Here is a 23,022-nt window from a genome sequence, read left to right on the forward strand (position 1 = left end):
GTAGTCCCCATACCTGGCTGAGCCTCACAAGACCCAATCAGAAAAACTGGCCGCCGCTCATGGCTCTCAGATGGGGCAGGAAGGCCTGGTGCTCCTGTAGCTGCTCCCGTCAGAGACAGAACTGAGGTCCAGCCCACAGGCCCCTGCTCTCAGCCTGCTCCCGCTCCCCCCGTGAACAACCGCAGTAATAGGGCCAGTTGACAAGGAGATCTTTGAGCTACCCTGAGCCTCTATTTATTAGTGACCACACAGCTTTCTTTTTTAACGACTTAGTGAAGCGTTAGTTGCTCGGTCATGTCTGACACTTTGCAACCCTGTGGACTGTAGCCCACCAGGCTCCTCTGTGGACTTCTCCAGGCAGGAATACTGGAGTGGGTCCCTGTTCCATTCTCCAGAGGATCTTCCCGACCCAGGGATCGATCCCAGGTCTTCTGCGCTGGCAGAGCCGCCAGGGAAGCCCTAATGACTTGGGGCTGGGGTAGGGGGGAAGGTCTACTCCTCCCCTGCCCCCTCTGCCCTCCCCCTATTCTTTAGACCCTGCCCGGGAAGAAGGCATCCTCAGAGGTGACTTCAAAGCCCTTACCCTCCCCCACCTTTAGCTAAAGCGCCCTGTACTTAAGGCGCCCAGAGCGCAGGAAGAAGACAGCTGTCCTGGGTCAGCATGTGGGCCAGGAAGGTCCGGGTTGGGGGGAGGCTGAGGCGGACCCCTCGCGCAGCAGCTGCTCTCTGGGTGCTCACAGTGGGTACCCTGGGTCCCAGGCGGGCAGGACCTCAGGGCGGGGTCTGCTCCTGCCTCGGCATGGCCCCCTTGAATGGGGATGAGTAAACCAGGACACCAAGGCTGGGGGTGGGGGGGGGCCTGGGGCCCTGAGGCCCACGCCCTGGAGCCTGCCTTCCTAAGGTCAGTGCCGGGGGCATGGGGGAGTGCGTGGCTCTGGCCACCCAGCCTCGAGGGCAGCTCGCTGGATGCAGCCATCCGTCCCCAGTTGCACATGCTGATGCCCCTGGGCCCACAGTTCCCATCAGCGTGGGGCCGCCTCCCGCTGCTTACGCAGGGGTGGACAAAGGGTCTCAGGACGAGAGCTGCTCTGACAGGCGGGACTGGGCTTGGAGATCCTAGGGGTCCCGGGCCCATCGCCTTGGCAGACACGGAAAGCCCGCTGGGCAAGGCACTTTCTGGCTGCTGGCCCGGCGCCAGGCGGATCCCCGGCTGGGATTCGACCCTCTTCAGCTCAGCCGGTTGCGGCCGGCACGGTGCGGAGCGCGGGGGATGAAAAGCTGAGCTGAGGCGCTTTCAGCCCATTGTCCACTCAGGGAAGCTCAGGGGTGAGAGGCAGCAGGCCCCTTTGAAATCTCCTCGCACGAGTGAATAGGACCCCCATAAAGCATGAAAAGGGCCCTGGCTGCTTCTCCAGGGCACAATAGCCAGCAAGGGGTTGGCTGCCCTGCTGGGGGCTGGGGAGGGGCGCAGCTTGGGTGGGGGGGACAGGGGTCACGGGCCGCCTTCAATAGACTCCAGAAGGCTGGAGTTCATTAGACGCAAGCCTGGGGAAGCCTTGGTCTCATTTGCCACAGAACCAGTGAAGCCTGGGGACCTCTGCCTGAGGCTGGGGAGAAGCTGGGCTGGGCGGCCTTGCCCTGAGGGTATTCAGGGAGCCTCGGGGGCCAGAAGGCCAGGGCCTGCTGCCCACTGCTGGTTCCCCGCTAAGCAGAAAGTCCCATTAAAGATGGCTGGGGATTTGAGTCTTCACACAGGCCTCTGAGAAGGCCATTTTATGAGCCTGTTGTTCCAAAACCTACATTCTCAGAAGAAATGACTTTTTTTAAACTTTTTCTTTTTTTTGAAAGTTAGACTCCCAGCCAAAGTGCTCAAGCCCAGTCCTTGGGCAGAAGGATTGTGGGGGTGGTGGGCTGGATACACCAGGAGCAGCAGGTTCCTGCCGCCCAAGTGTGGCCTCTCTGTTAGGAAGTGAAAGTCGGGAGGCCAGCGTGGAGGTGGCACCCTGACTTCTCTCTCTGCACAGAGCTGCTTCTGAAGTCAGTGTCTGCTCAGGGCGTCACAAAATCAGCCCGAGATGCGTTTCTTGCAGAGGGTGGTCCAGGTCATTTTATTTATTTTTATTTCCTTTTATCTTATTTATGGGTTTATTCTGGTCCCCGGGGAAAGCGTCGGAGTGAACTTCACATAGTGCCTTATCTTACAAACCAGCCCTTTGATGTTGGCTGTGATCAGAGGCCGCCCTCAGGGTGGTGGCCAAACGGAAATGCAAGTGGACACGTGTGCACGTGAGCCTGCTATTTCAAAGCTCCCGGAAAGCGACATTCAGGTTAGGCCGGCACGGCCCAGTCAAAAGGCTAAGCTAATTGGCTCGGCTTAAATGGCAGCTAAGTGGAGTCCACACTTCAAAACCGTGCTCCCCAGAAACAGCTGGGCCCGGCAGCAGGCTCGTTAGCTAAAATGTTTATAATTAAAGGAGACTGTTCAGGGACCAAGACTTGGGCGCACATCAGCTCACAGTCCTGAGAAGCCAGGAAACTGATCACAGACTCTTATAGAGCCTGGATGAAAAGAAGAGAGGCCCCTTCTGGAATGAGGGGCTGTTTTGGAAGAAGATTCTTGGCTGTGGGGAGCAGGGGGGTGGATTAAAGCCACATTTCCCTGAAGGCGCCTGGTAAGCCTCTGAGCTGGGTTAGAAGCTCCCTTTTCTGCGCTGGCCACAGGTTTTTGCGCCGGCAGCCAGACCCTCCACCTTCCCTGGGTGCAGGGGGCTGCTGGGTGCTGGTCGCAGGGGTGTTTCCAGAACTCACTCGTTCCTCTGCCTTCAAGTGGCCCGTGACGTGCTCCCCCACCTCCCTTTCTCAACTGCCTCCCCAGTTCACCTTTCTGTCTCCTCTTCTATGGAAGCCTTAGCACTGCTTTCATCTTGGGAGGCAAGGGGTGAGGGGCGGAGGCTGCCAGAGGGCGCTCAAGGTCAGAGCCTTGGAGGGGCGGGTGGGGCCCCTATGTGCCTCACAGGGAGATCCTGGCGTGTCCAAGAGAGTTGCTGGCAGGATGTGGACCTTATTTGTAGTCCTGGGGCAGCAGGAGTTGGTCAGACAAGCATGAGACCCAAGCTGTGGGTCCCCACTATGACCCCCACCCCACAGGTGATTTTAGGTGGGGGCAGGGTAACCACCCGGGCTTCCCAGGGGGCGCTAGTGGTGAAGAACCTGCCCGCAATGCAGGAGACACAAGAGATGCGGGTTGGATCCCTGGGTCAGGAAGATCCCCTGGAGGAGGAAATGGCAACCACTCCAGTATTCTTGCCTGGAAAATCCCATGGACAGAAGAGCTGGCGGGTTACAGTCCTTGGGGCCACACAGAGTTATACCACAGTATATATACAAGGAGACCTGTTAGCTTTCTTAGACACAACTGATGCTCCCCCACCACTGACAAGCCAGGGGCCTGATGACGAAGAAAATGCCAAGGAAAGGGAAATAGCCAAGCAGCTCATTCCAACATTTGCTGCCTCGAAGGATGATTCAGTATGCAAACGTCTGAACCCCGAGGCTTTTGTAAATAAGTGGCTTCCGAAAGGAAGAGCATTGGGGATATAATCACACCTTGACCATCCAACAGCTTCCAAGAACAAAAGTCTTTTAAAAACGTCTTCGCAACTCCAGGTCCTGCTCTCAGTGAAGACTGGGCGGAGTGGAGGAGGATGTGGTGGTGCTGTTTTTAAACCTCTTCCATTTGCTTTCCAAAAGATATAATGATGGGGACTTCCCCTGGAGGTCCAGTGGTTAAGACTCTGCCTTCCAGTGCCAGGGGTGTGGGTTCATTCCCTGGTCAGGGAACTGGGATTCCTCCATGCCACAGGGTGAGGCCAGAAATTAAAAATAAACACAACATTGTAAATCAACTCTACTTCAATTTTAAAAAATAAAAATATAATCATAATATAAGGGCCTCTACTGCCTCCCTATCTTTGCTCAGAAATCACCTTTGTGGCGAGGACTTGACAACCCCCCCTCCATTTAAAACTGCAGCTCCACCCCTCCAGCTGTCCTTGCTTCCCATTTCCACGGTGCGTTTCATCATAGTACTTACCACCTTCTCACTTACCGTGTTGTTGTTTAGTTGCCAAGTCATTTCTGACTCTTTCGCAGCTCCATGGATGGCACGCCCGCCAGGCTCTTCTGTCCATGGGATTTCCCAGGCAAGAATGCTGGAGTGGGTTGCCATTTTCTCCTCCAAGGGATCTTCCTGACCCAGGGATCGAACCTGTATCTCCTGCATTGCAGGCAGATTGTTTACCACTGAACTTACCATACATTTTGCTTTTTATGTTTCACTTGCTATGTATTCCACTCCATTAGAACACAAGCTTTATCAGGGAGTCATCTGCATATTTTATCCCCTCCCTTCACTGCTGTCTTGCCTGGAGCCTAGAATAAGTGCTCGCACATAGTAGGTGCTCACTTAATTTGGATGAATCACGCAGAACACCCGGAAGCAGGGGCTTTCTCTTTTACGCCCACCTTGGTCGTGGATCTGAGTCCGATGGTTGGGGGCAGTGGGATTTGGAGCTGAGGGAAGGGAGGAGGCTAAGGACGCCTGCTGGTGACTGATGGGAGGGAGACTTTCGGAAACAACCCGAGGTTGACTTGAGAGAATTCTGCAGCCCTGCACCAGCCCGGCTTAGTCTTCTGTGGGCCTGGTCCCGTCCTTTCAGCACCGCCTGGTGTACTTTACGGCCCTGGCCCCCTGATTCCGGATAATGCACTGCGGTGGTAGCAGACCACTGGAGGAGCAAAGGGTCTCAGTGTCCTGCTGGGGGACCCTCCCTCCGCGTGGGCCCAGTCCTAGGACCAGAGCACAGACGGGAGCTCTTTCCAAGCTGGCGCTTCTTCCCTGAGCTGGAGCCGCTTCCAGAGAGGCCTGAGGGGCAGGGCGCCTGGGTCTCGGCTTGACGTCCCCTCAGGGTCCACAATGGCGCCCAGGGACGGGGCGGGCGGGGCGTCTGTCCTCCGTGGGAGCTCCGGAGGGCGCGTGTGCTGAGGCGTCCTCGTGAGCCAGTGGGTCCTGTCCTTCGTCTCCCTTAGAGATGGCGTCCCTCCCTACCGCGTGGGGAGTAAGAAGCAGCTGCAAAGAGAGATGCACCGGAGCGTGAAGGCCAACGGTCAAGTGTCCCTACCTCACTTCCCGGTGAGTGCGCCTGCGCGGTGGGGGAGGGGAGCCTGCTGGGGGCGGGGCCTCGGGGGGTCTGCTAGGGGGCTCATGGGGCAGGGGTGCCCCCGTGAGTGCACCTGCGTGGTGAGGGAGGGGGCGTCTGCTGGGGGTGGGGCCTCGCGAGGGTGGGGTCTGCCAGGGGCTCATGGGGCGGGGCCCGGTGAGTGCACCTGCGCGGCGGGGGTAGGGTCTGCCGGGGGCGGGGCCTCGTTGGGGGTGGGGGTCTGCCAGGGCCTGGGGATGGGGCACTCAGTGAGTGCGCCTGCGCGTTGGGGGGAGGGGGGGGGGTGGTTCTGCGGGGGGCGGGGCCTCGTGGGGCAGTATCGTGGAGGCGGGGCCTGGGAGTGCAGTCTCCAAGCGGGTCAGCTCCGGGAGCTGGAGGAAGGGAAGGCCCACCTGAGAGGTGTGACGGGGTTCATCGGGGTGTAACCCAGCGCAGAGGACCTCACGATGACCTATGCGACCCTCTCCATTTCCTCAACAAAGAAAGAGTTCTCTAAGACAAAGAAACCAAGGGGTTCCTTCCCAGAAACCAGGCCCCAAAGGGTGGAAGGTGATGTACGCTTTGCGTTGGGCGGCTCTGTTAGCTCCTTCTCCACAGAGACCAGACCCGCGCTGGGCGCATCGTAGGTCTCCCTGAGCTCTTGTTGACTGAACCAGGAGGCTGGCGGAGTCTGCCTCCTGCAGGGGCCAGTTCCATCCCCGGGCCCTCTCCTCGTGTTGCCCGCCTGGCTCTGTCACTTCAGTGTTCCTCTTTGTACTCGGCCATTTCTGCTCCAAAGCCCTGGAGATCAGTAGTCCCTCCTGTTTCCAGCCCCAGAACATGGCCTAGTGCCTGCCTGTTGAATCTGCAGTCAGTGTTTGAGGATCCATGAGTGCTTCTTTTTGTGCTTGAGACGAGAGGCCAGCGGGGTGTGGAGGGCTTTTCAGGGACCTCCCTGATGATTTCCAGGTCCTGGAGGGCAGCCAGCCCCCAGCCCCTGCACGCAGGGGGGCCACCCTGCCCTGTCTAACTGCTCCCTGGGGAAGGGAAGAGAGTGCGCAGCTCAGAGCAGCATCTGTTTCCGAGTCCTTCCTGCCAGCCACAGAGAACCCAGCTGGCCCACTGGTTATGTCGCATATAGAAAATCAGCTCGTCGAATTGCTGGTCCCATGTTGCATTAGTGTGTAGACTGTTGCAACTTCTCTTCGAAGCTCCTGGAACAGTCCAGGGCACTCAAATTTGTGAAAATAGCCGATGAAGATGGCTTTTCTGGGGATCTCTAGAGCCCCCCTTCTCAATCACCGTCTCCTCACCCCAATACAACAGTATCGATGAGACGTATATATTTTGATTTGGTGGAGCCAGGGTGCTAGGGGGAGTTTTGTGCATTTAAGAAAAGTTCTGTCGCCCAGGCTTGTAAATTACATGATTTTTGTTCTGGGGAGTGCAAACCAGCCTTCTCCAGGAGGCAGCACTTTACTGGGGGTTGGGGAGGGTGGTGCTGCATGGATTCAACCTGGGTGAGATGGCAGCCATCTCCAGATGGGCCCTCCCCTCCCGGAGTCCTGTGGCTCTGCGGTTGCCGTGGTGAGGCTCAGTTCATTGCTGAAGAGGGGAGATGCTGGCCTTTGCAGGTTGGCTTTCTGTTGCCCACCCCCCACCCAAGAAAAGGGCCAAAGCAGGAGGGAAGTGAGGGGAGGAGGCAGAAGGACCAGGGGTCGGGGTGGGGGGCTTAGGACGACAGGAGGGGACAGAGGGCCGGTGGCGGGGGTTCTCTGTTGGCTGCTCTTGACAGTGGTCTGGTGCCTTTTTATATTCCGCACTTGACTTGGAGATGTTCCCTTCTCCCTTGATAGATCAGCTTCAGGCAGCCAAGCTCAGCAGTGTTCTGCTACTAGCCCGCAGCAGCTTTCTTCATTTTCTGTACAAAGAGATGGGAGGAGGGGTGGGCCAGAACGAGGGGGGTCGGTGCAGTGTTAGACAACACCACCTCAAAGGTGCACAGTGTGTGGCCAGGGAAGAAATTACCACTGCCTCTGATCTGGGCCCTGTGACTCCTTTTTTTTTTTCCTTTTGCTCCCCCCTACCTCTCTTCCAATCTTATTTTTTCACATTCCCAACTCCCTTTCTGTTTAGACTCATACTTTTTATTCCTTGAGTTGCGCTCTCCCCTCCCCATTGCAGAGAGCTGCCCTTTTTTTTTTTTTTTGATGTTTGACAACAGTCTTTGAAGATTTTCAACTTCAGAGTAGCGACTGATGGGCTGGTTGTACTACAGAGGGAGCGCACGCGGCTTCTCGGAGTGCGACCAACTGCTTGTGCCCATGGCGCACGGCCGGGGACCATGGCTCTCCATGAGGCCGCGGCGCCGGCACATAAAGCGGCCATGCCACCCGGGCCCCGCGCTGCCCAGTTTCCGCCCAGCCGTGGACCTGGCCGCATCCCGACGCCGGTTCCCCAGCCCGGGCAGCCCCCTGATCGCGTCTCCTCCCTGCGCCCCGCAGAGAACCCACCGGCTACCCAAGGAGATGACCCCCGTGGAGCCTGCCGCCTTCGCGGCTGAGCTCATCGCCCGGCTGGAGAAGCTGAAGCTGGAGCTGGAGACGCGGCACAGCCTGGAGGAACGGCTGCAGCAGATCCAAGAGGTGGGGGCCGCGCTGACCCCCCGCCCCAGATTAGCGGGGGAAGGGGCTCCTGCTTACCCGGGCGACCCCCAACCAACGCTGCCTTCCCTTCCAGGACGAGGAGAAGGAGAGTGTGGAGCTGGCACCGGGCTCACGAGAGGCAGGGCCTGCGCCACACCCGCTTTGCCTCCTGCCATCCAGCAGCTACGAGGAGGACCCGCAGACCATCCTGGACGACCACCTGTCCAGGGTCCTCAAGACCCCCGGCTGCCAGTCCCCGGGTGTGGGCCGCTACAGCCCCCGTGCGCGCTCCCCTGACCACCACCACCGCCACCACCTCCAGTCACACCGTGCGCTGCCCCCGCCTGGGGGCCCCCTGCCCCCCGCGGCCGTCCCAGCCAGCTGCTCCCTCCTCGGGGCCAGGGGCTTCGTGAGCAGGCAGGCCACGAAGCACGTCCACCACCACTACATCCACCACCACGCCGGCCCCCGGACCCGGGATGAAGCGGAGGCCGAGGCCGCCCCGCGGGCGCGCTGCCCCTGCCCAGTCCCCGGGGGCGCCGACTACTCCTGCTGCGCCAAGTGCAAGAGCCACCCCGGGGTCCCTGAGCCCCCTGGGGCTGCCCAGCTTGGGTGAGTGACCCTGTGCGAGGGTGGGGCAGCGGGACTTGGTGGCAGGGAGGGGCGGGGTGGCGGAGGCGGTCGGGGTTGCTGAGATGGACACGCTTCTCTGTTCCCACTGGCAGCCGGGGCGGTGCCCCCCCAAGACGAAGCACGGCACTGGCCAGGGAAGCCGGGGCCCCCGGTGGAATGGGGTCCCTGCAGCCGCCTGGGGAGGAAGGAGACAGGGCGCAGGTCGTGTGGCAGTGGGTGCTGGAGAGCGAGCGGCCGGGCAAGCCCAAGCCCCACAGGTGAGCTGCGGCGTGGCACGGCCCGGGGCGTGGGGGTGGACTGTCCGCGCAGCCAGAGCCAAAGGGCAGTGGGCGCTGCCCTCCCAGCGCGAGCAGCTGCGCTGAGACCGCAGAAGTGCCGCATCCTGGCAACGCGGGGTGGTGGTATGGCCCAGCTGTTTTGTTTTTTTTTTTTTGCTCTCCGGAGGCAGGATGAAGAGCTCGCTGCTGGAGTCACATTTTCCAGTTTTTCTAGCCCCATTTCTTACCCTCTCCACCTTCCTCCTCCAGCGCCCAGAGCACCAAGCGGGTCTACCCCACGGAGTCAGCCCGCACATCCCCAGCCGAGCGGGCCGGCCGCCACCACCTGTGGGGGGGCAGCACTGGGCACCCCCGCGCTGTCCCCCGGGCCCACCCGGCATGCACCCAGGACTCCACGGTGCCTCCCCTGACCCCGCCTAACACCCTGGCCCAGCTGGAGGAGGCATGCCGCCGGCTGGCCGAAGTGTCCAAACCCCCGAAGCAGCGGTGAGTAGACCAGCCACAGCGGTCAGGGGTGGGGCAGGCCGGAGGACCACTGCCTTGAGGTCCAGCCGCTCTGACGGGCTTGCTGGGATCTGGCCAGTCGTGCCTGCAAGGAACAGAAGGAATCTCTGAAATTCCTTGCAAATCCCATTACCCGAGGAATGTCCCAGTCGGCTGGGGCTGTGAGATGAGCTTCAAGGCACCGTGACCTGCTGGGGACCCAGTGCCTGCACCCCTCGGCCTGAGCGGGCAGTGTGCAGTCGCAGGGGCCCAGGGCTCAGCATGGCTGGGCCAGCCCCTGGGAGCTCCTGTCCACACAAGGCCGGGGTGGGGCTCCCCCCCGGGGGAAGTCGGAGGCCGGGGAGGCTGGTTCTCTGTTTTCCCTTGGCCCCAGGGATGGGGCTTCCCTCTCAACCTTTCCCGTCCTCAGGTGCTGTGCGGCCGGTCAGCAGAGGGACAGGACCCACCCAGGCCCCGGGATACCAGGCACCACATCCTTCTCCAGCCCGAGCCCAGCTTCAGAAGAGTGAGTGTCTTGGCCTGGTGACACTGAGGTCCACCCAGAGGCTTTGTGTTTTCTGGGTATTCATGTCAGGCATTGCAATTTTTGAAAACTTTTTTAGGCTATAAAACCATCTTGATTTTAACATCCAAGACAAGGAACAGTAAACCCAGACGGTGCCATAGATCAGAGTCTGGAAAAGCCCTGTTCATGCAGAGGAGTGCGTGGTGACTTGTAGTAACACACAGGTGTTCCTTCGTGAAGCGGTGCTTGGCTCAAGGCCACGAGCTGAGAGCAAAGCCTTTAGCCTCTGGTTAGAGAAACCCAAACGCAGATGGAAAAGTTGTTCCTGTTCACCTGGAAGGCTAGCGGGTTGAAAACGTCTGTGTGGAACTGAGCAGGAAGGCCCTTCTCCCTGGTTGCAGAGACAGACAAAGGGCCCATCCTTGCTGTCTTGCGGGGGCCAAGGTTGGGGGGTGGTGGGAAAAGCATCTCCCAGCCGGTGCCCCGGTTCCTGTTGTCGAGTTACACTCCTGTGACTGGACAGGAAAGCCAGGCTTCGTTTCGTTCCATGATGGGGTGTGAAAAAAGTGGTCAGCTGCTGAGATCTAAAGTGGTTGAAATCATTCACCTGTCCTTTCTTAGTTGCTCCGTCATGAGTAGTGTTCAAAGAGAGGAAAAAAACGTCTACAATGTTTTAATTGGTTGACCTTAAGTTGACCGGCTGTCTGGGCCTATTGCCTTTTTTTTTTTTTTTTTTTTTTAGCCATTCTGCAAAAACTCAGAAGTTGCAGTGACTGAGGGCTGATCCCCACACACCCCCACCACGGGCCCTGGCATTCCAAGTTCACACTATCCCTGGGTAGAGGCAGAAACCACAGACCCTGACTGGGGCAAGTGTGGTGTCCTGGTCACTCTGGGAGAGTTCCTATCTTTTGGGGCAAGTTCCCTGTGGGTGCCCCCCAATGGACATTGCTCTGTCCTCGCATTGGGCGGCACACACACATCTGTGTGCCCTGCACCGATGACCGGGGGAGGACCGTGTGTCCAGCAGCGGTGGCTCCCCCGACGCAGGGCCCCTGCCCAGTGCCCTCGGCACACACAAGCTGCAGCCTCACCTCTGAAGACACCGTTTGCAGACCTTCTGGGTGTGTGCGTGCGCTCTGACCGCTTTCAGATGCTGGACTTGTGGCTTTTCCATCTCGTTTTCAGCCACAAGGAGCCCAAGAAGCTGGCAGGGATGCATGCGCTCCAGGCCAGCGAGCTGGTGGTCACTTACTTCTTCTGCGGGGAGGAGATCCCCTACCGGCGGATGCTGAAGGCCCAGAGCCTGACCTTGGGCCACTTTAAGGAGCAGCTCAGCAAAAAGGGAAACTACCGGTGAGCGTCCTGGGGCTTTCCTCTGCTCCAGAGCCTGTTTGCTCAGAACCGAGAGCCAGGGTCGCCTCTCGGCCCCCAGACCTGCAGGGGCCAGGTGGGCAGGCTGCCTGGGGCTTTGCTCTGTCTCCTTTCCTCCGACTCCCCCACCCCTGCCCCTCCCAGAGATAGCACAGGGCCGGGACGGGCTTTCTCTAGCAGGAGAAGGGGACTCAGGAGCCAGGGGACAGCTGGCTTTGTCAGGAGAGCCGGGCAGGAGCCTGAAAGGGAGATCATGGGGAGAGCAGAGGAGTTGGACAGACGGATGAGGAGGCTGAAAGGCGGCCCTCAGGCAGGTCCGGGAGAGCCGTCCACATGGAAGGCCGGTGGAAACCGCCACCTGTGACGGGTGGCATTGTGCCCCCTCAGCTCTGGGTCCCGGGTAGTGTGAGGCAGGGTGGCCTGAAGCGGACAGAGGGCAGGACCTGTGGGTGGGCGTGGGGGCACGGGGCTGCCCACTCTTCCTGCCGGGACCTGGGGAAGATGCCCCACCGTCCCCCCAGGCCTCGCCCCGCCTGCACGGTGCAGACCCCGCCCTGGTGTGCCAGCTCCAGGCGTCCAAGGAGGTCACTTTTCTCTCGCCTCATCTGGTTCATCCAGAGTCCTAGCTGGCCTTGTCAGCTGCCTCCATCCCAGAGGAGTACACAGGTTGTGTCCCGCTGTGTCCCGGGTGCCGTGTGCAGGGCCGGGACGAGGAGTGGGGGGCACGGGTCAGAGAGGAGCCCAGCTCGGGCACAGAAGCTACCACCTCAGTGCCCCCCCGAGCGAGGAAGGGAGTGTGAGAACTTTAGCATCCCTTAGCAAGTGACCTGCTGGGTGCACACCATCTCTCGACCCGGTGAGCCCACCTCCAGGGCCTGAGACCCCCGCCCTTCAGAGCAGGCCCTCTGCAGCCCAGAATGACTTGGTTTGCAGGGAAGGGAGTAGGGCTCAGGGCCAGGGCCATGCCAGTGACGGGCCACAGGCTTTGGGCTGGGCTGGGGTCCTCCCGGTTCACACCTGGGCAGAGACGGTTCTGGAGATGAGCAGAAGGGAGAATGGGTTTGGCTTATCTTGCACAGATCCAGGCGAGGATAGCGGCACAGGTGCCCCTCCAGGGACCCATCCGGATCTCAGCTTTGGCGTGGCTGGCCCTTGCGTGGGACCGCAGGTGACCTTCTGGGGGGCCCAGAGCACGGAGCAGGGCAGCCCCCGCTTGGGCACTCCGGCCACATCTGGCCCGGATCCTGTCTGTCCCGAGGCACGCTCATCGAGCCGGGCTTTGAAGCCCCAGCCCTCTGACGCGTGGACTCTGCATGCACATTCCTTGCAGATTGGATCAGGCTGTGGCGAGGGGCCCTCCCTGCCGCCCGTCCGGGCCGGAGCTGGACCCCTGGCCCCTGGTCTTCTCAGCCCCTGTGCTGCCGCACTCACCTTGCCTGCCCCCCACCCCCAAATCCCAGCGAGGACAGGCCAGGGCGCGGGCTGCAGGGCAGGGCCCGGAGGGGAGCCGCCCTCAGAGGCCAGATGCCCGGGAAGCAGGGCCTGAAGCGGGTCGCAGTGGTGAGAAGCCAAGGGCTACGCCTTTGAAGTCTCGGGGTCAGGGCTCCTGGAGGAGGTTGCAATTATGGACACGGTCACCACGAGCCTCTGCTCAGAGAGGCCGGGAAGCCACCCTGCTCTGCTCCGTGCTGACCCCGAGGGCTGTGGGCCTGGGGTGCCAGGGGCATCGGAGCCTCTCCAGGGAAACAAGACTGTTGTCTCCCCCCACCCCCCATCCACGGTGCCCTGTCTCGGCGGGCCACCCAGGACCGGCGTCTCCAGTGCTGACCCCCGCAGCCCAGCCCCTTGAGTACCTCCAGCTGTCTCACCGTATCTAGCCTTATCGGCTTGGCGAGTACTTGGCTTGCCTTCACTGAAGAGCAGAGACATTTAGCTCTAAGCCAGGGGGCTGTGGGAAAGATTTTTAAGGAGAAAAGATAAAAATAGAGGCCCCCCCCGTACCCCTGAGACGCGGTTACTCGTTTATTGTTTGAGAAGCTGTTCCCCTCCCCCTGGGGCCTCTGCTGCCTGAAGGTGACAGCCTTCAGGGGCGAGTTTAGTCTGTTTGCGGGGTCTCCCTGGCCGGGGCCGGGGGAGGCAGAGGACTTGGCACAGTGTCCAGGCAGGGGCGCGGGTGGGCCGGGCGGGCGGGACAGCAGTCGTTCCAGACGTGACCCTCCTGGGACGGGCTGGTCATCTGCGCCGGTGCCGTCAAGTGGCTTCAGGAAGGAAGGCCGGGGTGGGACCCAGGCCTTTCCATCCACACAGGATAGGGGCTTTTGGCGTTGGACCCTGGGGCAGGGGAGCGAGGGGACCGGGGCGGAGGGGAGAGTCGCGGGCGGTCTCAGTGGCCCCATGAAGCAGGGAGCTGCCCACCTCCCGTGGTGGTCACAGCAGAAGCAGCCAGTCCTGCTCCCCAGCTGTGCCCGAGCCCCTGGCTGTGCCCAAGCCTGGTCAGGCCCTGGTGGGTGGGGAGGATCACAGGTACCGGCCTCCCACAGGCTTCACAGGATCAGATGGCTGAGTCTGGGGGCTCTTTGAGGGGCCCTCTCCCCAGGCTGCCCCTGCAGGTGAATTCCAAGCATGCTTTGCCCCCCCCAAAAAAAAAAACTGGGGAGAAGCAGCTCTCTTCGTCAGTCCTGGACTGAAGGCTGCAGCCTCAGCGCTGTTGGCAGCTATGGGGGGGTGCGGGGAGGAGGGGCCTGGCCCGGAGGCCGCCCGCTTAGCTTTGCCCTTCACCCAGCCCGGCGGCTCTCACGGCAGATCGCACTGGCGATTTCCCTGCCAGTCTCACGCAGCAGCGTTCTCGAGACCCCTTGGTGCCCCCCCCTTGTTGACAGACTCATCTCAAGACGCATAGAAAGTGCAACTTCACCGAGCACGTTGGGTTTTCCCTTTAAGGTATTACTTCAAAAAGGCGAGCGACGAGTTCGCGTGCGGAGCGGTGTTTGAGGAGGTATGGGACGACGAGGTGGTCTTGCCCATGTACGAGGGCCGCATCCTGGGCAAGGTGGAGAGGATCGACTGAGCCCTCCTCTGCCGGGGCGACCATGACCCCGCCTTGCGAAGCAAGAGTGAAGATGCGAGACAGTCCCGCGGGCCTTCGGGAGGGCGGGGTCGGCCTTCGCGGCTCCGCCCGCGCTGCGGAGAGGAAAGCCGGAACTGCTCGCTGCGCCGGCGACGCTGACTGCCGGAGAGGCTGCCGCGTGTCCTGGGCGACCCCCCGGGCTGTGAATCCAGCCCTGGCTCACCTGGACAGGAGTCCCTGCTGGTATTTATTGAACAGGCTTCCCGCGTGTGGACGTGGGAGAGGGATTTTCCTGGTTCTCTGTCACCAAGAATTAAGCTACGCGTGAAGACGGACTGTCCAGGGTGGCCTGCCGCCGGCACACGCGGAAATTGGTGCATTTTCCGCTCCCCCGCGCCACCACCCCGCGCTGCTGTTTTTTCATATAGGTCTGGAGGCCTGGTGTTGAGGTCCTGTCAATGGGATGATCGTGGCGGGGGGACGCAGCCTCCCTGGGGCCGAAGTCCATCCTGTGACTTCTGGGGCTCCCCACCCCACGGCCGACGCCTGCTGCAGCCGTGTGGTTCGACTTGTGATTTATGGAAATAGCGGTCCTGGTCCTTGGCGTTTGTTACAGATTACTTTCTGGACCCCAGCCATTCTAGAAGCTACTTCTCAGCTCACCCCTGCCCTGCAAAGCAGCGAACAGCTTTGGGAAGACTGGCCCGAGCACCCTCCCTGCAGACGCCTTCCTGTTGGCGTTGGGGTTTTCACGTTGACTCATAGCTGTGCGTTCTGTCGGCCGTTGTCCCCTGAACCCGCGTCTGTATATATTGTGTGGAGAGAGTATTCACCACTGTCTCTGGAGCTTGACTTTGAATCAGTACAGTACCTGTACCTGCACGGTGCCCACGCCGTGTGTCGCCCTATATTGAGGGCTCCAGCTTTCCCTTGTTTTTTGAAAGGGGTTTATGTACAAATATATTTTATGCCTTTTTATTACAAGTCTTGTACTCAATGACTTTTGCCATGGCATTTTGTTCTACTTATACTGTAAATTATGCATTATAAAGAGTTCATTTAAGGAAAATTACTTGGTACAATAATTATTGTAATTAAGAGATGTAGCCTTTATTAAAATTTTATATTTTTCAAAATATCACCCTCATCCTTGAGTTCGCGGGGTGGAATTGGGAGAGTGGCACCCTTTTGTATGTCAATACCTTTGCTTGATTTTTCCCACCTGGTTCAAATCCATTTCTCTCCGAGCTGGAGGTCTTCTTACCCAATTGGTGTTTTGGAAAATGATTTCTTCAAAGTGACTGGGTTGCTGACTGGCTGAGGGTTTTCTCATGTGGGAGCAGGTGTGGACAGCATCTCTGAAGTTCTCCCTGTCTACCACCTGCTTCATCAGCCTCTTCCTCCCAGGCAGCTATCTGCCACCTGGCCAGGTAGGTACAGGTGACAAGGGGCTGGGGTAGGGTCCTTCCGGGAGCACTTGCATCTCAGGTGTGTCAGGGGTGAACAACCTCTGGAGATGGTGAGCAGATCGTGACTGCCCTGGGGTCAGTGAACCACATCCATCCCAGTGCCCATCAGCTACCCTCCCCCGGCTGGGTAGACCAGATGGCTGGGTGAGGAGCACACCGTTCACAGGGTGGTTCTCTCTGTGGACCGCTCTTCACCCAGCAAACATCCCCTTCCCCTGCGTAGAGCACTCAGGGCTGGGCCGCATTTCAGATCCCAGAGAGCAAGTCCATGTAGAGGAGTCCTAGGATGAACCCTTTCTGAAATAAGGGGAAAACGTGTGTGGGGGGGGGAGAGTAAATGAGTTTGGGGTTAGCATATACACATATTATATATAAAACAGATAACCAGCAAGGACCTACTGTTGGGCTTCGCTGGTGGCTCAGACAGTAAAGAATCTGCCTGCAGTGCAGGAGACCTGGGTTTGATCCCTGGGTTAGGAAGATCCCCTGGAGAAGGGAAAGGCTCCCCACTCCAGTATTCTGGCCTGGAGAATCCCATGGACAGAGGGCACCGGGGGGCTACAGTCCATGGGATAGCAGAGTTGGACACGACTGAGCGACTAACACTTTCAAGGACCTACTGGAGCACAGTCTACTCAGCATCCTGTGACAACCCGTAACAGAAGAATCTGAAAAAAAAAAAAAGAAAAAATATATATATATATATATATGTATATTTGACAGTCACTGCTGAACATCTGAGACTAATACAATGCTGTAAATCAGCTATACATGAAAATAAAAAATTAAATATTTTTTAAATTTAAAAAAGTCTACAAATAAATGCTGGAGAGAAAGTAAAGGAAAGGGCCCCTCCTCCACTGTTGGTTGCTGGAATGTGAGTGTGTTCAGCCACTGTGGGCACAGTATAGAGTCTCCTCAGAAATCCAAAAGCAGTTATCACACAACCAGGACTTCCACTCCTGGGCATACACCCTGAGAAAGCCAGAATCCTAAAAGACACATGTACCCCAACTTCCACAGCAGCACTACACAATAGCCAACATGGAAACAGCCTAAAATCCATCGAGAGAGGGATGGGTGAGGCTGTGGTCCATATGTACAGTGGGACGCTACTTGGCCGCAAAAATGAAATCATGTCATTTGCAGGAACAAAGAAGGACCTAGAGGTGATCTTACGAAGCAAAATAAATCAGAAAAAGACAAATACCGTGTGATATCACTTATATGTGGGATCTAAAATATGAGACAAATGAGTTTATCTACGAAGAGAAAGCTTTGACGGCAGTTGGGTGTGACTTCTCATAAGGCGGGTCTGCGGAGGCTCAGGCTGCTTCCTGCTGCTGCTGGAAGCTGGTGCGGGCAGAGCAGGCAGAGGAGGGCAGGGTCGCAGCCGCGGGGTGCTGGGGGCCGGGCCAGCTTGCACTGTGCAGCCCCCGCACCGAGGTGTGATGGGGCTGCTCCTGGGCAGCTGGTGAGGGTGCAAGCGCGTCCAGGCTGTAGGACTCTCTGATCTTGGTCCTCAGGATGCAGGTGGCTGCAGCCCTCCCCTCCTGACTGGATGGGGGCTCCAAGCCGGGGTGCCCCAGACCCACTCCCAGAATCATAGGGTTCTTTGCAATCTGAAAATCCGCCTGCAATGCGGGAGACCCCGGTTTGATTCCTGGGTCGGGAAGATCCCCTGAAGAAGGCAAAGGCTGCCCACTCCAGAATTCTGGCCTGCAGAATTCCATGGACTGTATAGGTTGTGGGGTCGCAAAGAGTGGGACACGACTGAGCGACTTTCACTTCCAATGTGAGGAATGAAGAGATTCAAGCTGGTGGCGTGGTTGGAGACCTCTTGATTCCTCCCGTAAGAATCATGAGTTCCGACACGGGCTTGGGGTTCGGAAGAACCTGAACCCATGTCCCAGAGCCACTGCCTCCGTGGGAAGCTCCCCAGCAGCATGCACGAGGCAGAAAGCGGACGCGATGGCTGCTCGCATTCACTCTTCTCACTGTGACAGTCGGCTCCGTACGGGCGGCAGGGACTGGCCTCTGGGATCCTCAAACCTTGACTTTGTCTACAGAATCCACTGTGCCTTCCTCCGACGAGAGGGTCTATGGTTTTATTCTAATTTTCCAAAGAAAAAGGTAAAATGCAAGACCTCCCTCCTCCAGCCCCGCCGGGTCTCCACTAGGAGCTGGTGATTCACAGCTGCCCACGCCAGACACCCCACCCCAGGGAGGCCCAGGGCACCGGAGGGGCACCCCCCGGTCCTTCGCCACCTCCCCTCTCTAAGTGCCAGCTGCCCAGCAGGTCACCTACCTCGTCTTCATTTCCTGGGTGCTTCCGGAAGTTCTGGCCCCCTTTTCTGATTGATCGCTCTCCAGTTCATCAGAGGAGCGTGCAGACCCTGGGCCTGAGTCCACTCTGGGCTGGCGGGAGCTCTTGCAGCTCCATCCTCACTCCCTGGATTAGTATTAGGAAATCCACGCCCACCCCACCCCACATCCTGCTGCAGCCTCTGGGTGCTGGCCTGGCACGGAACCAGGAGAGGCAGGGGGCACCGCGCCGGCTGGGGAGACGGAGACCTTCCAGCCGGAGCCTTGCTCTGGCCCCAGTGCATCTAAGGTTTGTCTTTATTATGTTTGAGTTTGCACCAGGGGTCCCGAACCTCCGGGCTGCAGACCAGTACCTCCAGTCAGATCAGCGACAGCATGAGATTAAAGATAAAGCGCCCAGGACACGCAACGCACTTGAGCCATCCTGAAGCCGTTCCCCTACCCCTGTCCCTGGAAAAGCCACCTTCCACAAAACCGCTTGCCCCCGGCTCCCCTACCCCTGTCCGTGGAAAAGCCGCCTTCCACAAAACCGCTTGCTCCCGGCTGCCACAAAGGTTGGGGTTGCTGCCTTCCACAGCACCTGGAAATTCTCTGCAGCCCCTCACCTGGGGGAAGGGCGGTTCATGGACTGGGGCCTTGCATAAAGGACCCTGTTTTCTTCTTTTCAACCCCCAGGATATGTTGGGATTATTATCATATTGTCAAAAGGAAGGAAATTGGAAGTCACCCCAGGGAAAATACTCCAGTCTATTTGAATAATTAGGTAAGGCTGGGCTTTTTGCTGTTGTTGGCTGATCTTATTTAAAAAAAAAAAAAAAAAGATCCTGTGTGTGTGTGTGTGTGTGTGTGTGTGTGTGTGTGTTGGGGGCTTTAGCAGAGACCCGCCTCAGACACAAGTGTCCACCTCGTCCAGGGCCCGGTTGCGAGGGCATAAGGCCCCTGGCTCCATCCACATGACTCTTGACTTCTCCGAAAGGGCTCATCTGCTCAGGGCCTTCGCCTGTCATTCTCTCTGCTTGGCTACCAGGATATAAAACGCTTGGGAGAAATCACGGATTTTCTGTCTCTAAAGATTTCCAGGTTGAGAAATGGTCCTCTTCAGGTCTGGAGGCTGCACCCTAGACTGTGTGAGCTGTCCCGGTCTCTTACTCCAGGGAATTCTGAGTTTGGCACAGGCCTGGGGGGTTCTACAGTGTTTTCCAAGGGAAGCGATCAGCTACCTGGTGGCTGGGGGGCAGCCAGGGATGGGGGGAGGGGAGTCTTCCTGCCTCTGAGGGAAGGTTTCTGTCCTGGCAGGGACCCGCACTGGTAAAATAAGCCTCAGTTCCCAGCCCCAACCAGGCGGTGGGCGCTCTCTCGAGTGTCTGTTTCCAGGAGGGTAAAGTCTTTTGCCATCGCCAGTTATGTGGTTGGTTTGTGAGTCATTGTGGAGCACTTGGCCGGGCCGAAGACAGCAAGAAGCAATTAGTCCTCTGATCGACGCGGTTTGTCAACATAAAAGGTTTGGGCTGAAGGGCCGCCAGATGACACCCACTGCTTGGCACGCCCGCGATGGCCACAGACCTTCGTTGTTTATTCCTCCCGCCTGAAAAACGCCCCAGGGGTGAGAGAAGGGGGCGGGCCCGAGCTGGAGGTGGGGCGCAGCTGCTGTCCATCTGAGCCCCTCCGCCTGCGGAGGAGCAGAGCCCCTCCCCTCGCGTTAGGGGGCAGGGCTGCTGGGGCCACCTGCTTCCCACTGGGCCAGAGGCCAATTATCCAGACGGAGGGACAGCCGGGTCCCCAGGGCAGGGACAGCGAGACATGAGAAAGGGAGTTAAGCGGACGCGCGGATGGTCAGAGTAAAAGGTCAGCTTATTTGATCTGAGCTGCAGAGATTTTTCCTTTTTTTTTTTTTTTTTGGCTAACCAGAGAAATAGTCATGGTAGAAAATTTGAAAAATACATAGAATGATAAAAAGCCCCCCCCCAATTCATCTGTAATCCCACGGCCCCAAGATACCAATTGATAATATTTTGGTGTATTTCTTTCCTGTATATGGCACACTCTCTTGCTCAGTATTCTGAGCATGCTTTTGAGGATAAATTCCTACATGTGTGAAGACTTTTATTGTTCCAAGCAGTGTGTGCGTGTTGGTTACTCAGTCGTGTCTAACTCTTTGCGACCCCATGGACTGTAGCCCACCAGGCTCCTCTGTCCACGGCATTCTCCAGGCCAGAACATGAGTGGGTTCCCATGCCCTTCTCTAGGGGATCTTCCCGACCCAGGGATTGAACCCGTTTCTCCTGCATTGCAGGCCGATTCTTTACCTTCTGAACCACAGGGGAGGCTCCGTGGCCATTTCTTCAGACCGCCTGCTTGCTGTGCAGACCGCCTGGACTCCACCACCTGGAGCTCCTCTTCCAATGAGAGGCCGCAGGGCAGTTCCTTCCGTTTGCAACGGACAGCAGGCCGAGCCCAGCCCCCCACCCCGCCCCTGCCTGCCCCGGGACATCCGGCCCTGAAGGAAGGGCTTGTGGTCCTGCCTGCCTGCCTCACCCCTTACCTGTCGGGAGGTCCTGCTTCGGGACCATACCTGCCTCATTTGACGGCCACTTGCGGGGGTCCCCGGCCCCGAGTCTCCCACTCCATACAACCCCTGATGGTGTCTTGTGTTGGACCCTGGTTGATTTCCACACTCTGGTCCCCTGTGCACAGAGTGCTCCAAGCCACCTGCTCCGAAGTCTCCATACACGACACCACTGTTTATTTCTGTCAGCTGTCCCCACGGTCACTGTAGCTGCCTCTGATCCTTGCTGGGTCTCCTGGTAGCAGCACCGTGGTTTTCCTTCGGGGAGCACTCCTCGGTCACGCAAAGGGCACAGGATCTGGCCAACTGATACATTTCCCTCTCTGGTATCAAAATTGGTTTGGGGATGGGCGTGAGACTAGCGTGGGTCCAGCGAGAGTCAGCCTTGGGACTCAGGCCAGGAATTCAGAGAGCACGGTGCTCCCTGTCTGCTGGGGCCTCTCAAGTGGAAGGACAAAATGCGAGCTTCGGGAGACCTCACCGAGGAGAGCCCTCTGGGGCTGAAGCCAGAAGAATTCAGAGCCTCAAGAGGAGGGGCTGGTGGCAGAGGGGGAGACTGGCCAACCTCTGACGTCACTGGATCCTTACATCCAGCTGCCCCAGGTCCCTGGGAGCCAGCAAATCCTATCTCTTTTTTCTCTTAAGTCGACTTGACTTGGGTTTTGTTTCACTCAACCCAAAGGATGCTAATAACACAGCTCCCATCCAGGGGGTGGTGGGCAGATGTGTTCTCAAGACAAGGAGCCCACACCACGTGAGAGGGAGGTGGGGAGGGAACCAGTCACTTTGAGAAACAGGACATGGTGATAAAGAGAATCTCGAGTTCCAGTTCTGGAGAATTCCACAGGTTAGATGTTTGTGACCAGAGGCCTGGGGGTGTGAGGGCCTTTTCCTAACAGGGCTCTTGGGCCCTGAGGCCACGCTGGCTCTTTGCTGCAGGCCAGCATCAGCAGCGCCTGCGGAGAAGGACCCTGCCTTCCTAGGGGAGGGGGGCCTGTCCCTGAAGCCCCGGTCCCTGCCCTGGAGGCGTGGGTTCTGACACGATGGACGCGGTGCTGCCTGATTGAGGCGACGGCCTGAGACCCGGAGGAGGGTCACTGCGGGCTGAGACTTCCTGGGCCCCAGGAATCCACCAGGAGGAGAGCAGGAGGGGGTCCTGGGACAGGGACCAGGCCAGTCAAGGCCCGCAGGTGGGCGGAAGGGAGCGCCCAGGGTCTGGGTGGGGGGGTGATGAAGGGGGCCTTACGGTCTTCCAGGTGGGGGCTGACCCCTGTCAAAGGCGGGGATCAGTCTTGCGGAGAGAAGCTAACTCTGGTATAGGCTGGGAAGACAGGTGACAGGCGCACAGGTGATGGAGAGACGCAGAACCCCCGGCCACAGCTTCCTCCTCCCCTGCCTGCCCCCTCCTCCCCCCACCCCTCCTCCCCGCCCCTCCTCCCCTGCCCGCCCCCTCTTCCCCTCCTCCTCTCCTCCCCCTCCTCCCCCTCCTCCCCCGCCCGTCCCCTCCTCCCCCCACCCCTCCTCCCCGCACCTCCTCCCCCGCCCGCCCCCTCTTCCCCTCTGACCCCCGCCCCTCCTCCCCTCCTCCCCTCCTCCCCTCCTCCCCCCGCCTGCCCCCCGCCCCCATCTCCCGGAGGGAGGGGGCTCCCCAGCCCCAACTCCATCCGCGCCCCAAAGTGGGCAGTCAAGCCCCGGCCCGGTGCTGCAGTGCGGGGGGCCTCGGGGGTCCATCCCCCGGAACCCGGGCAGAGACGAGTGCACTCGGCGTCTCTACGGGCCCCGCTGCCTTGGCAACGCGGCGCTCTGGTCCATCCTGGAGGGTTTCCTTACCGCGTAAAAGAAAGACTTTTCTTCCCTGAGAGCCCATTTAATTATTTGATTGCTCAGTCACCCAAAGTGTGCGAAGCCCACAGCCAGAAGGGACTTGAAAGCGCGGCCTCGATGTAACCGAGCGAGCGGTGATGGGCTCCGGGAGTCCAGGGTTCAAAGGCCGCGCCACGCCCGCAACCTCGGGGAACCAGTCAACACGGGGTGCTGGCTGACGGGGGATGACAGAGGAGGAGGGATGAAGGAGGAGGAGGGGGATGATGGAGGAAGAAGGAGATGACGGAGGAGGAGGGATGATGAAGGACGGGGGATGACGAAGGAGGAGGGATGGAGGAGGAGGGAGTATGGAGGAGGGGGGATGACGAAGGAGGAAGGGGATGACAGAGGAGGAGGGATGACGAAGGACGGGGGATGATGGAGGAGGAGGGATGGAGGAGGAGGGGTTATGGATGAGAGGGGATGACGAAGGACGGGGGGTGACGAAGGAGGGGGGATGGAGGAGGAGGGGGTATGGAGGAGAGGGGATGATGGAGGAGGAGGGGGATGACGGAGGAGGAGGGGATGATGGAGGAGGAGTATGGAGGAGAGGGGATGATGGATGAGGAGGGGATGACGAAGGAGGAGGGGGCAT

The 23,022-nt window shown here is 59.0% G+C and overlaps 1 protein-coding gene across 1 annotated transcript in view; it reads left to right on the forward strand.

The window, feature by feature from the left end:
• Nucleotides 1-15,340, forward strand: part of AXIN2 (axin 2) — a 28,550-nt gene extending 13,210 nt beyond the window's left edge. The window contains exons 4-11 of the mRNA XM_055574959.1: nucleotides 5,089-5,191; nucleotides 7,703-7,843; nucleotides 7,938-8,455; nucleotides 8,569-8,733; nucleotides 9,004-9,240; nucleotides 9,668-9,763; nucleotides 10,952-11,119; nucleotides 14,078-15,340. Of these exons, the coding sequence (XP_055430934.1) occupies nucleotides 5,089-5,191; nucleotides 7,703-7,843; nucleotides 7,938-8,455; nucleotides 8,569-8,733; nucleotides 9,004-9,240; nucleotides 9,668-9,763; nucleotides 10,952-11,119; nucleotides 14,078-14,204 (1,555 nt within the window). The 3' untranslated portion in view covers nucleotides 14,205-15,340. The remainder of the gene's footprint in view (nucleotides 1-5,088; nucleotides 5,192-7,702; nucleotides 7,844-7,937; nucleotides 8,456-8,568; nucleotides 8,734-9,003; nucleotides 9,241-9,667; nucleotides 9,764-10,951; nucleotides 11,120-14,077) is intronic.
• Nucleotides 15,341-23,022: the final 7,682 nt, after the last annotated feature.

The sequence above is a fragment of the Bubalus kerabau genome, chromosome 4 (genome assembly GCF_029407905.1).
Source record: "Bubalus kerabau isolate K-KA32 ecotype Philippines breed swamp buffalo chromosome 4, PCC_UOA_SB_1v2, whole genome shotgun sequence".
In the NCBI taxonomy this organism is placed as follows: Eukaryota; Metazoa; Chordata; class Mammalia; order Artiodactyla; family Bovidae; genus Bubalus; species Bubalus kerabau.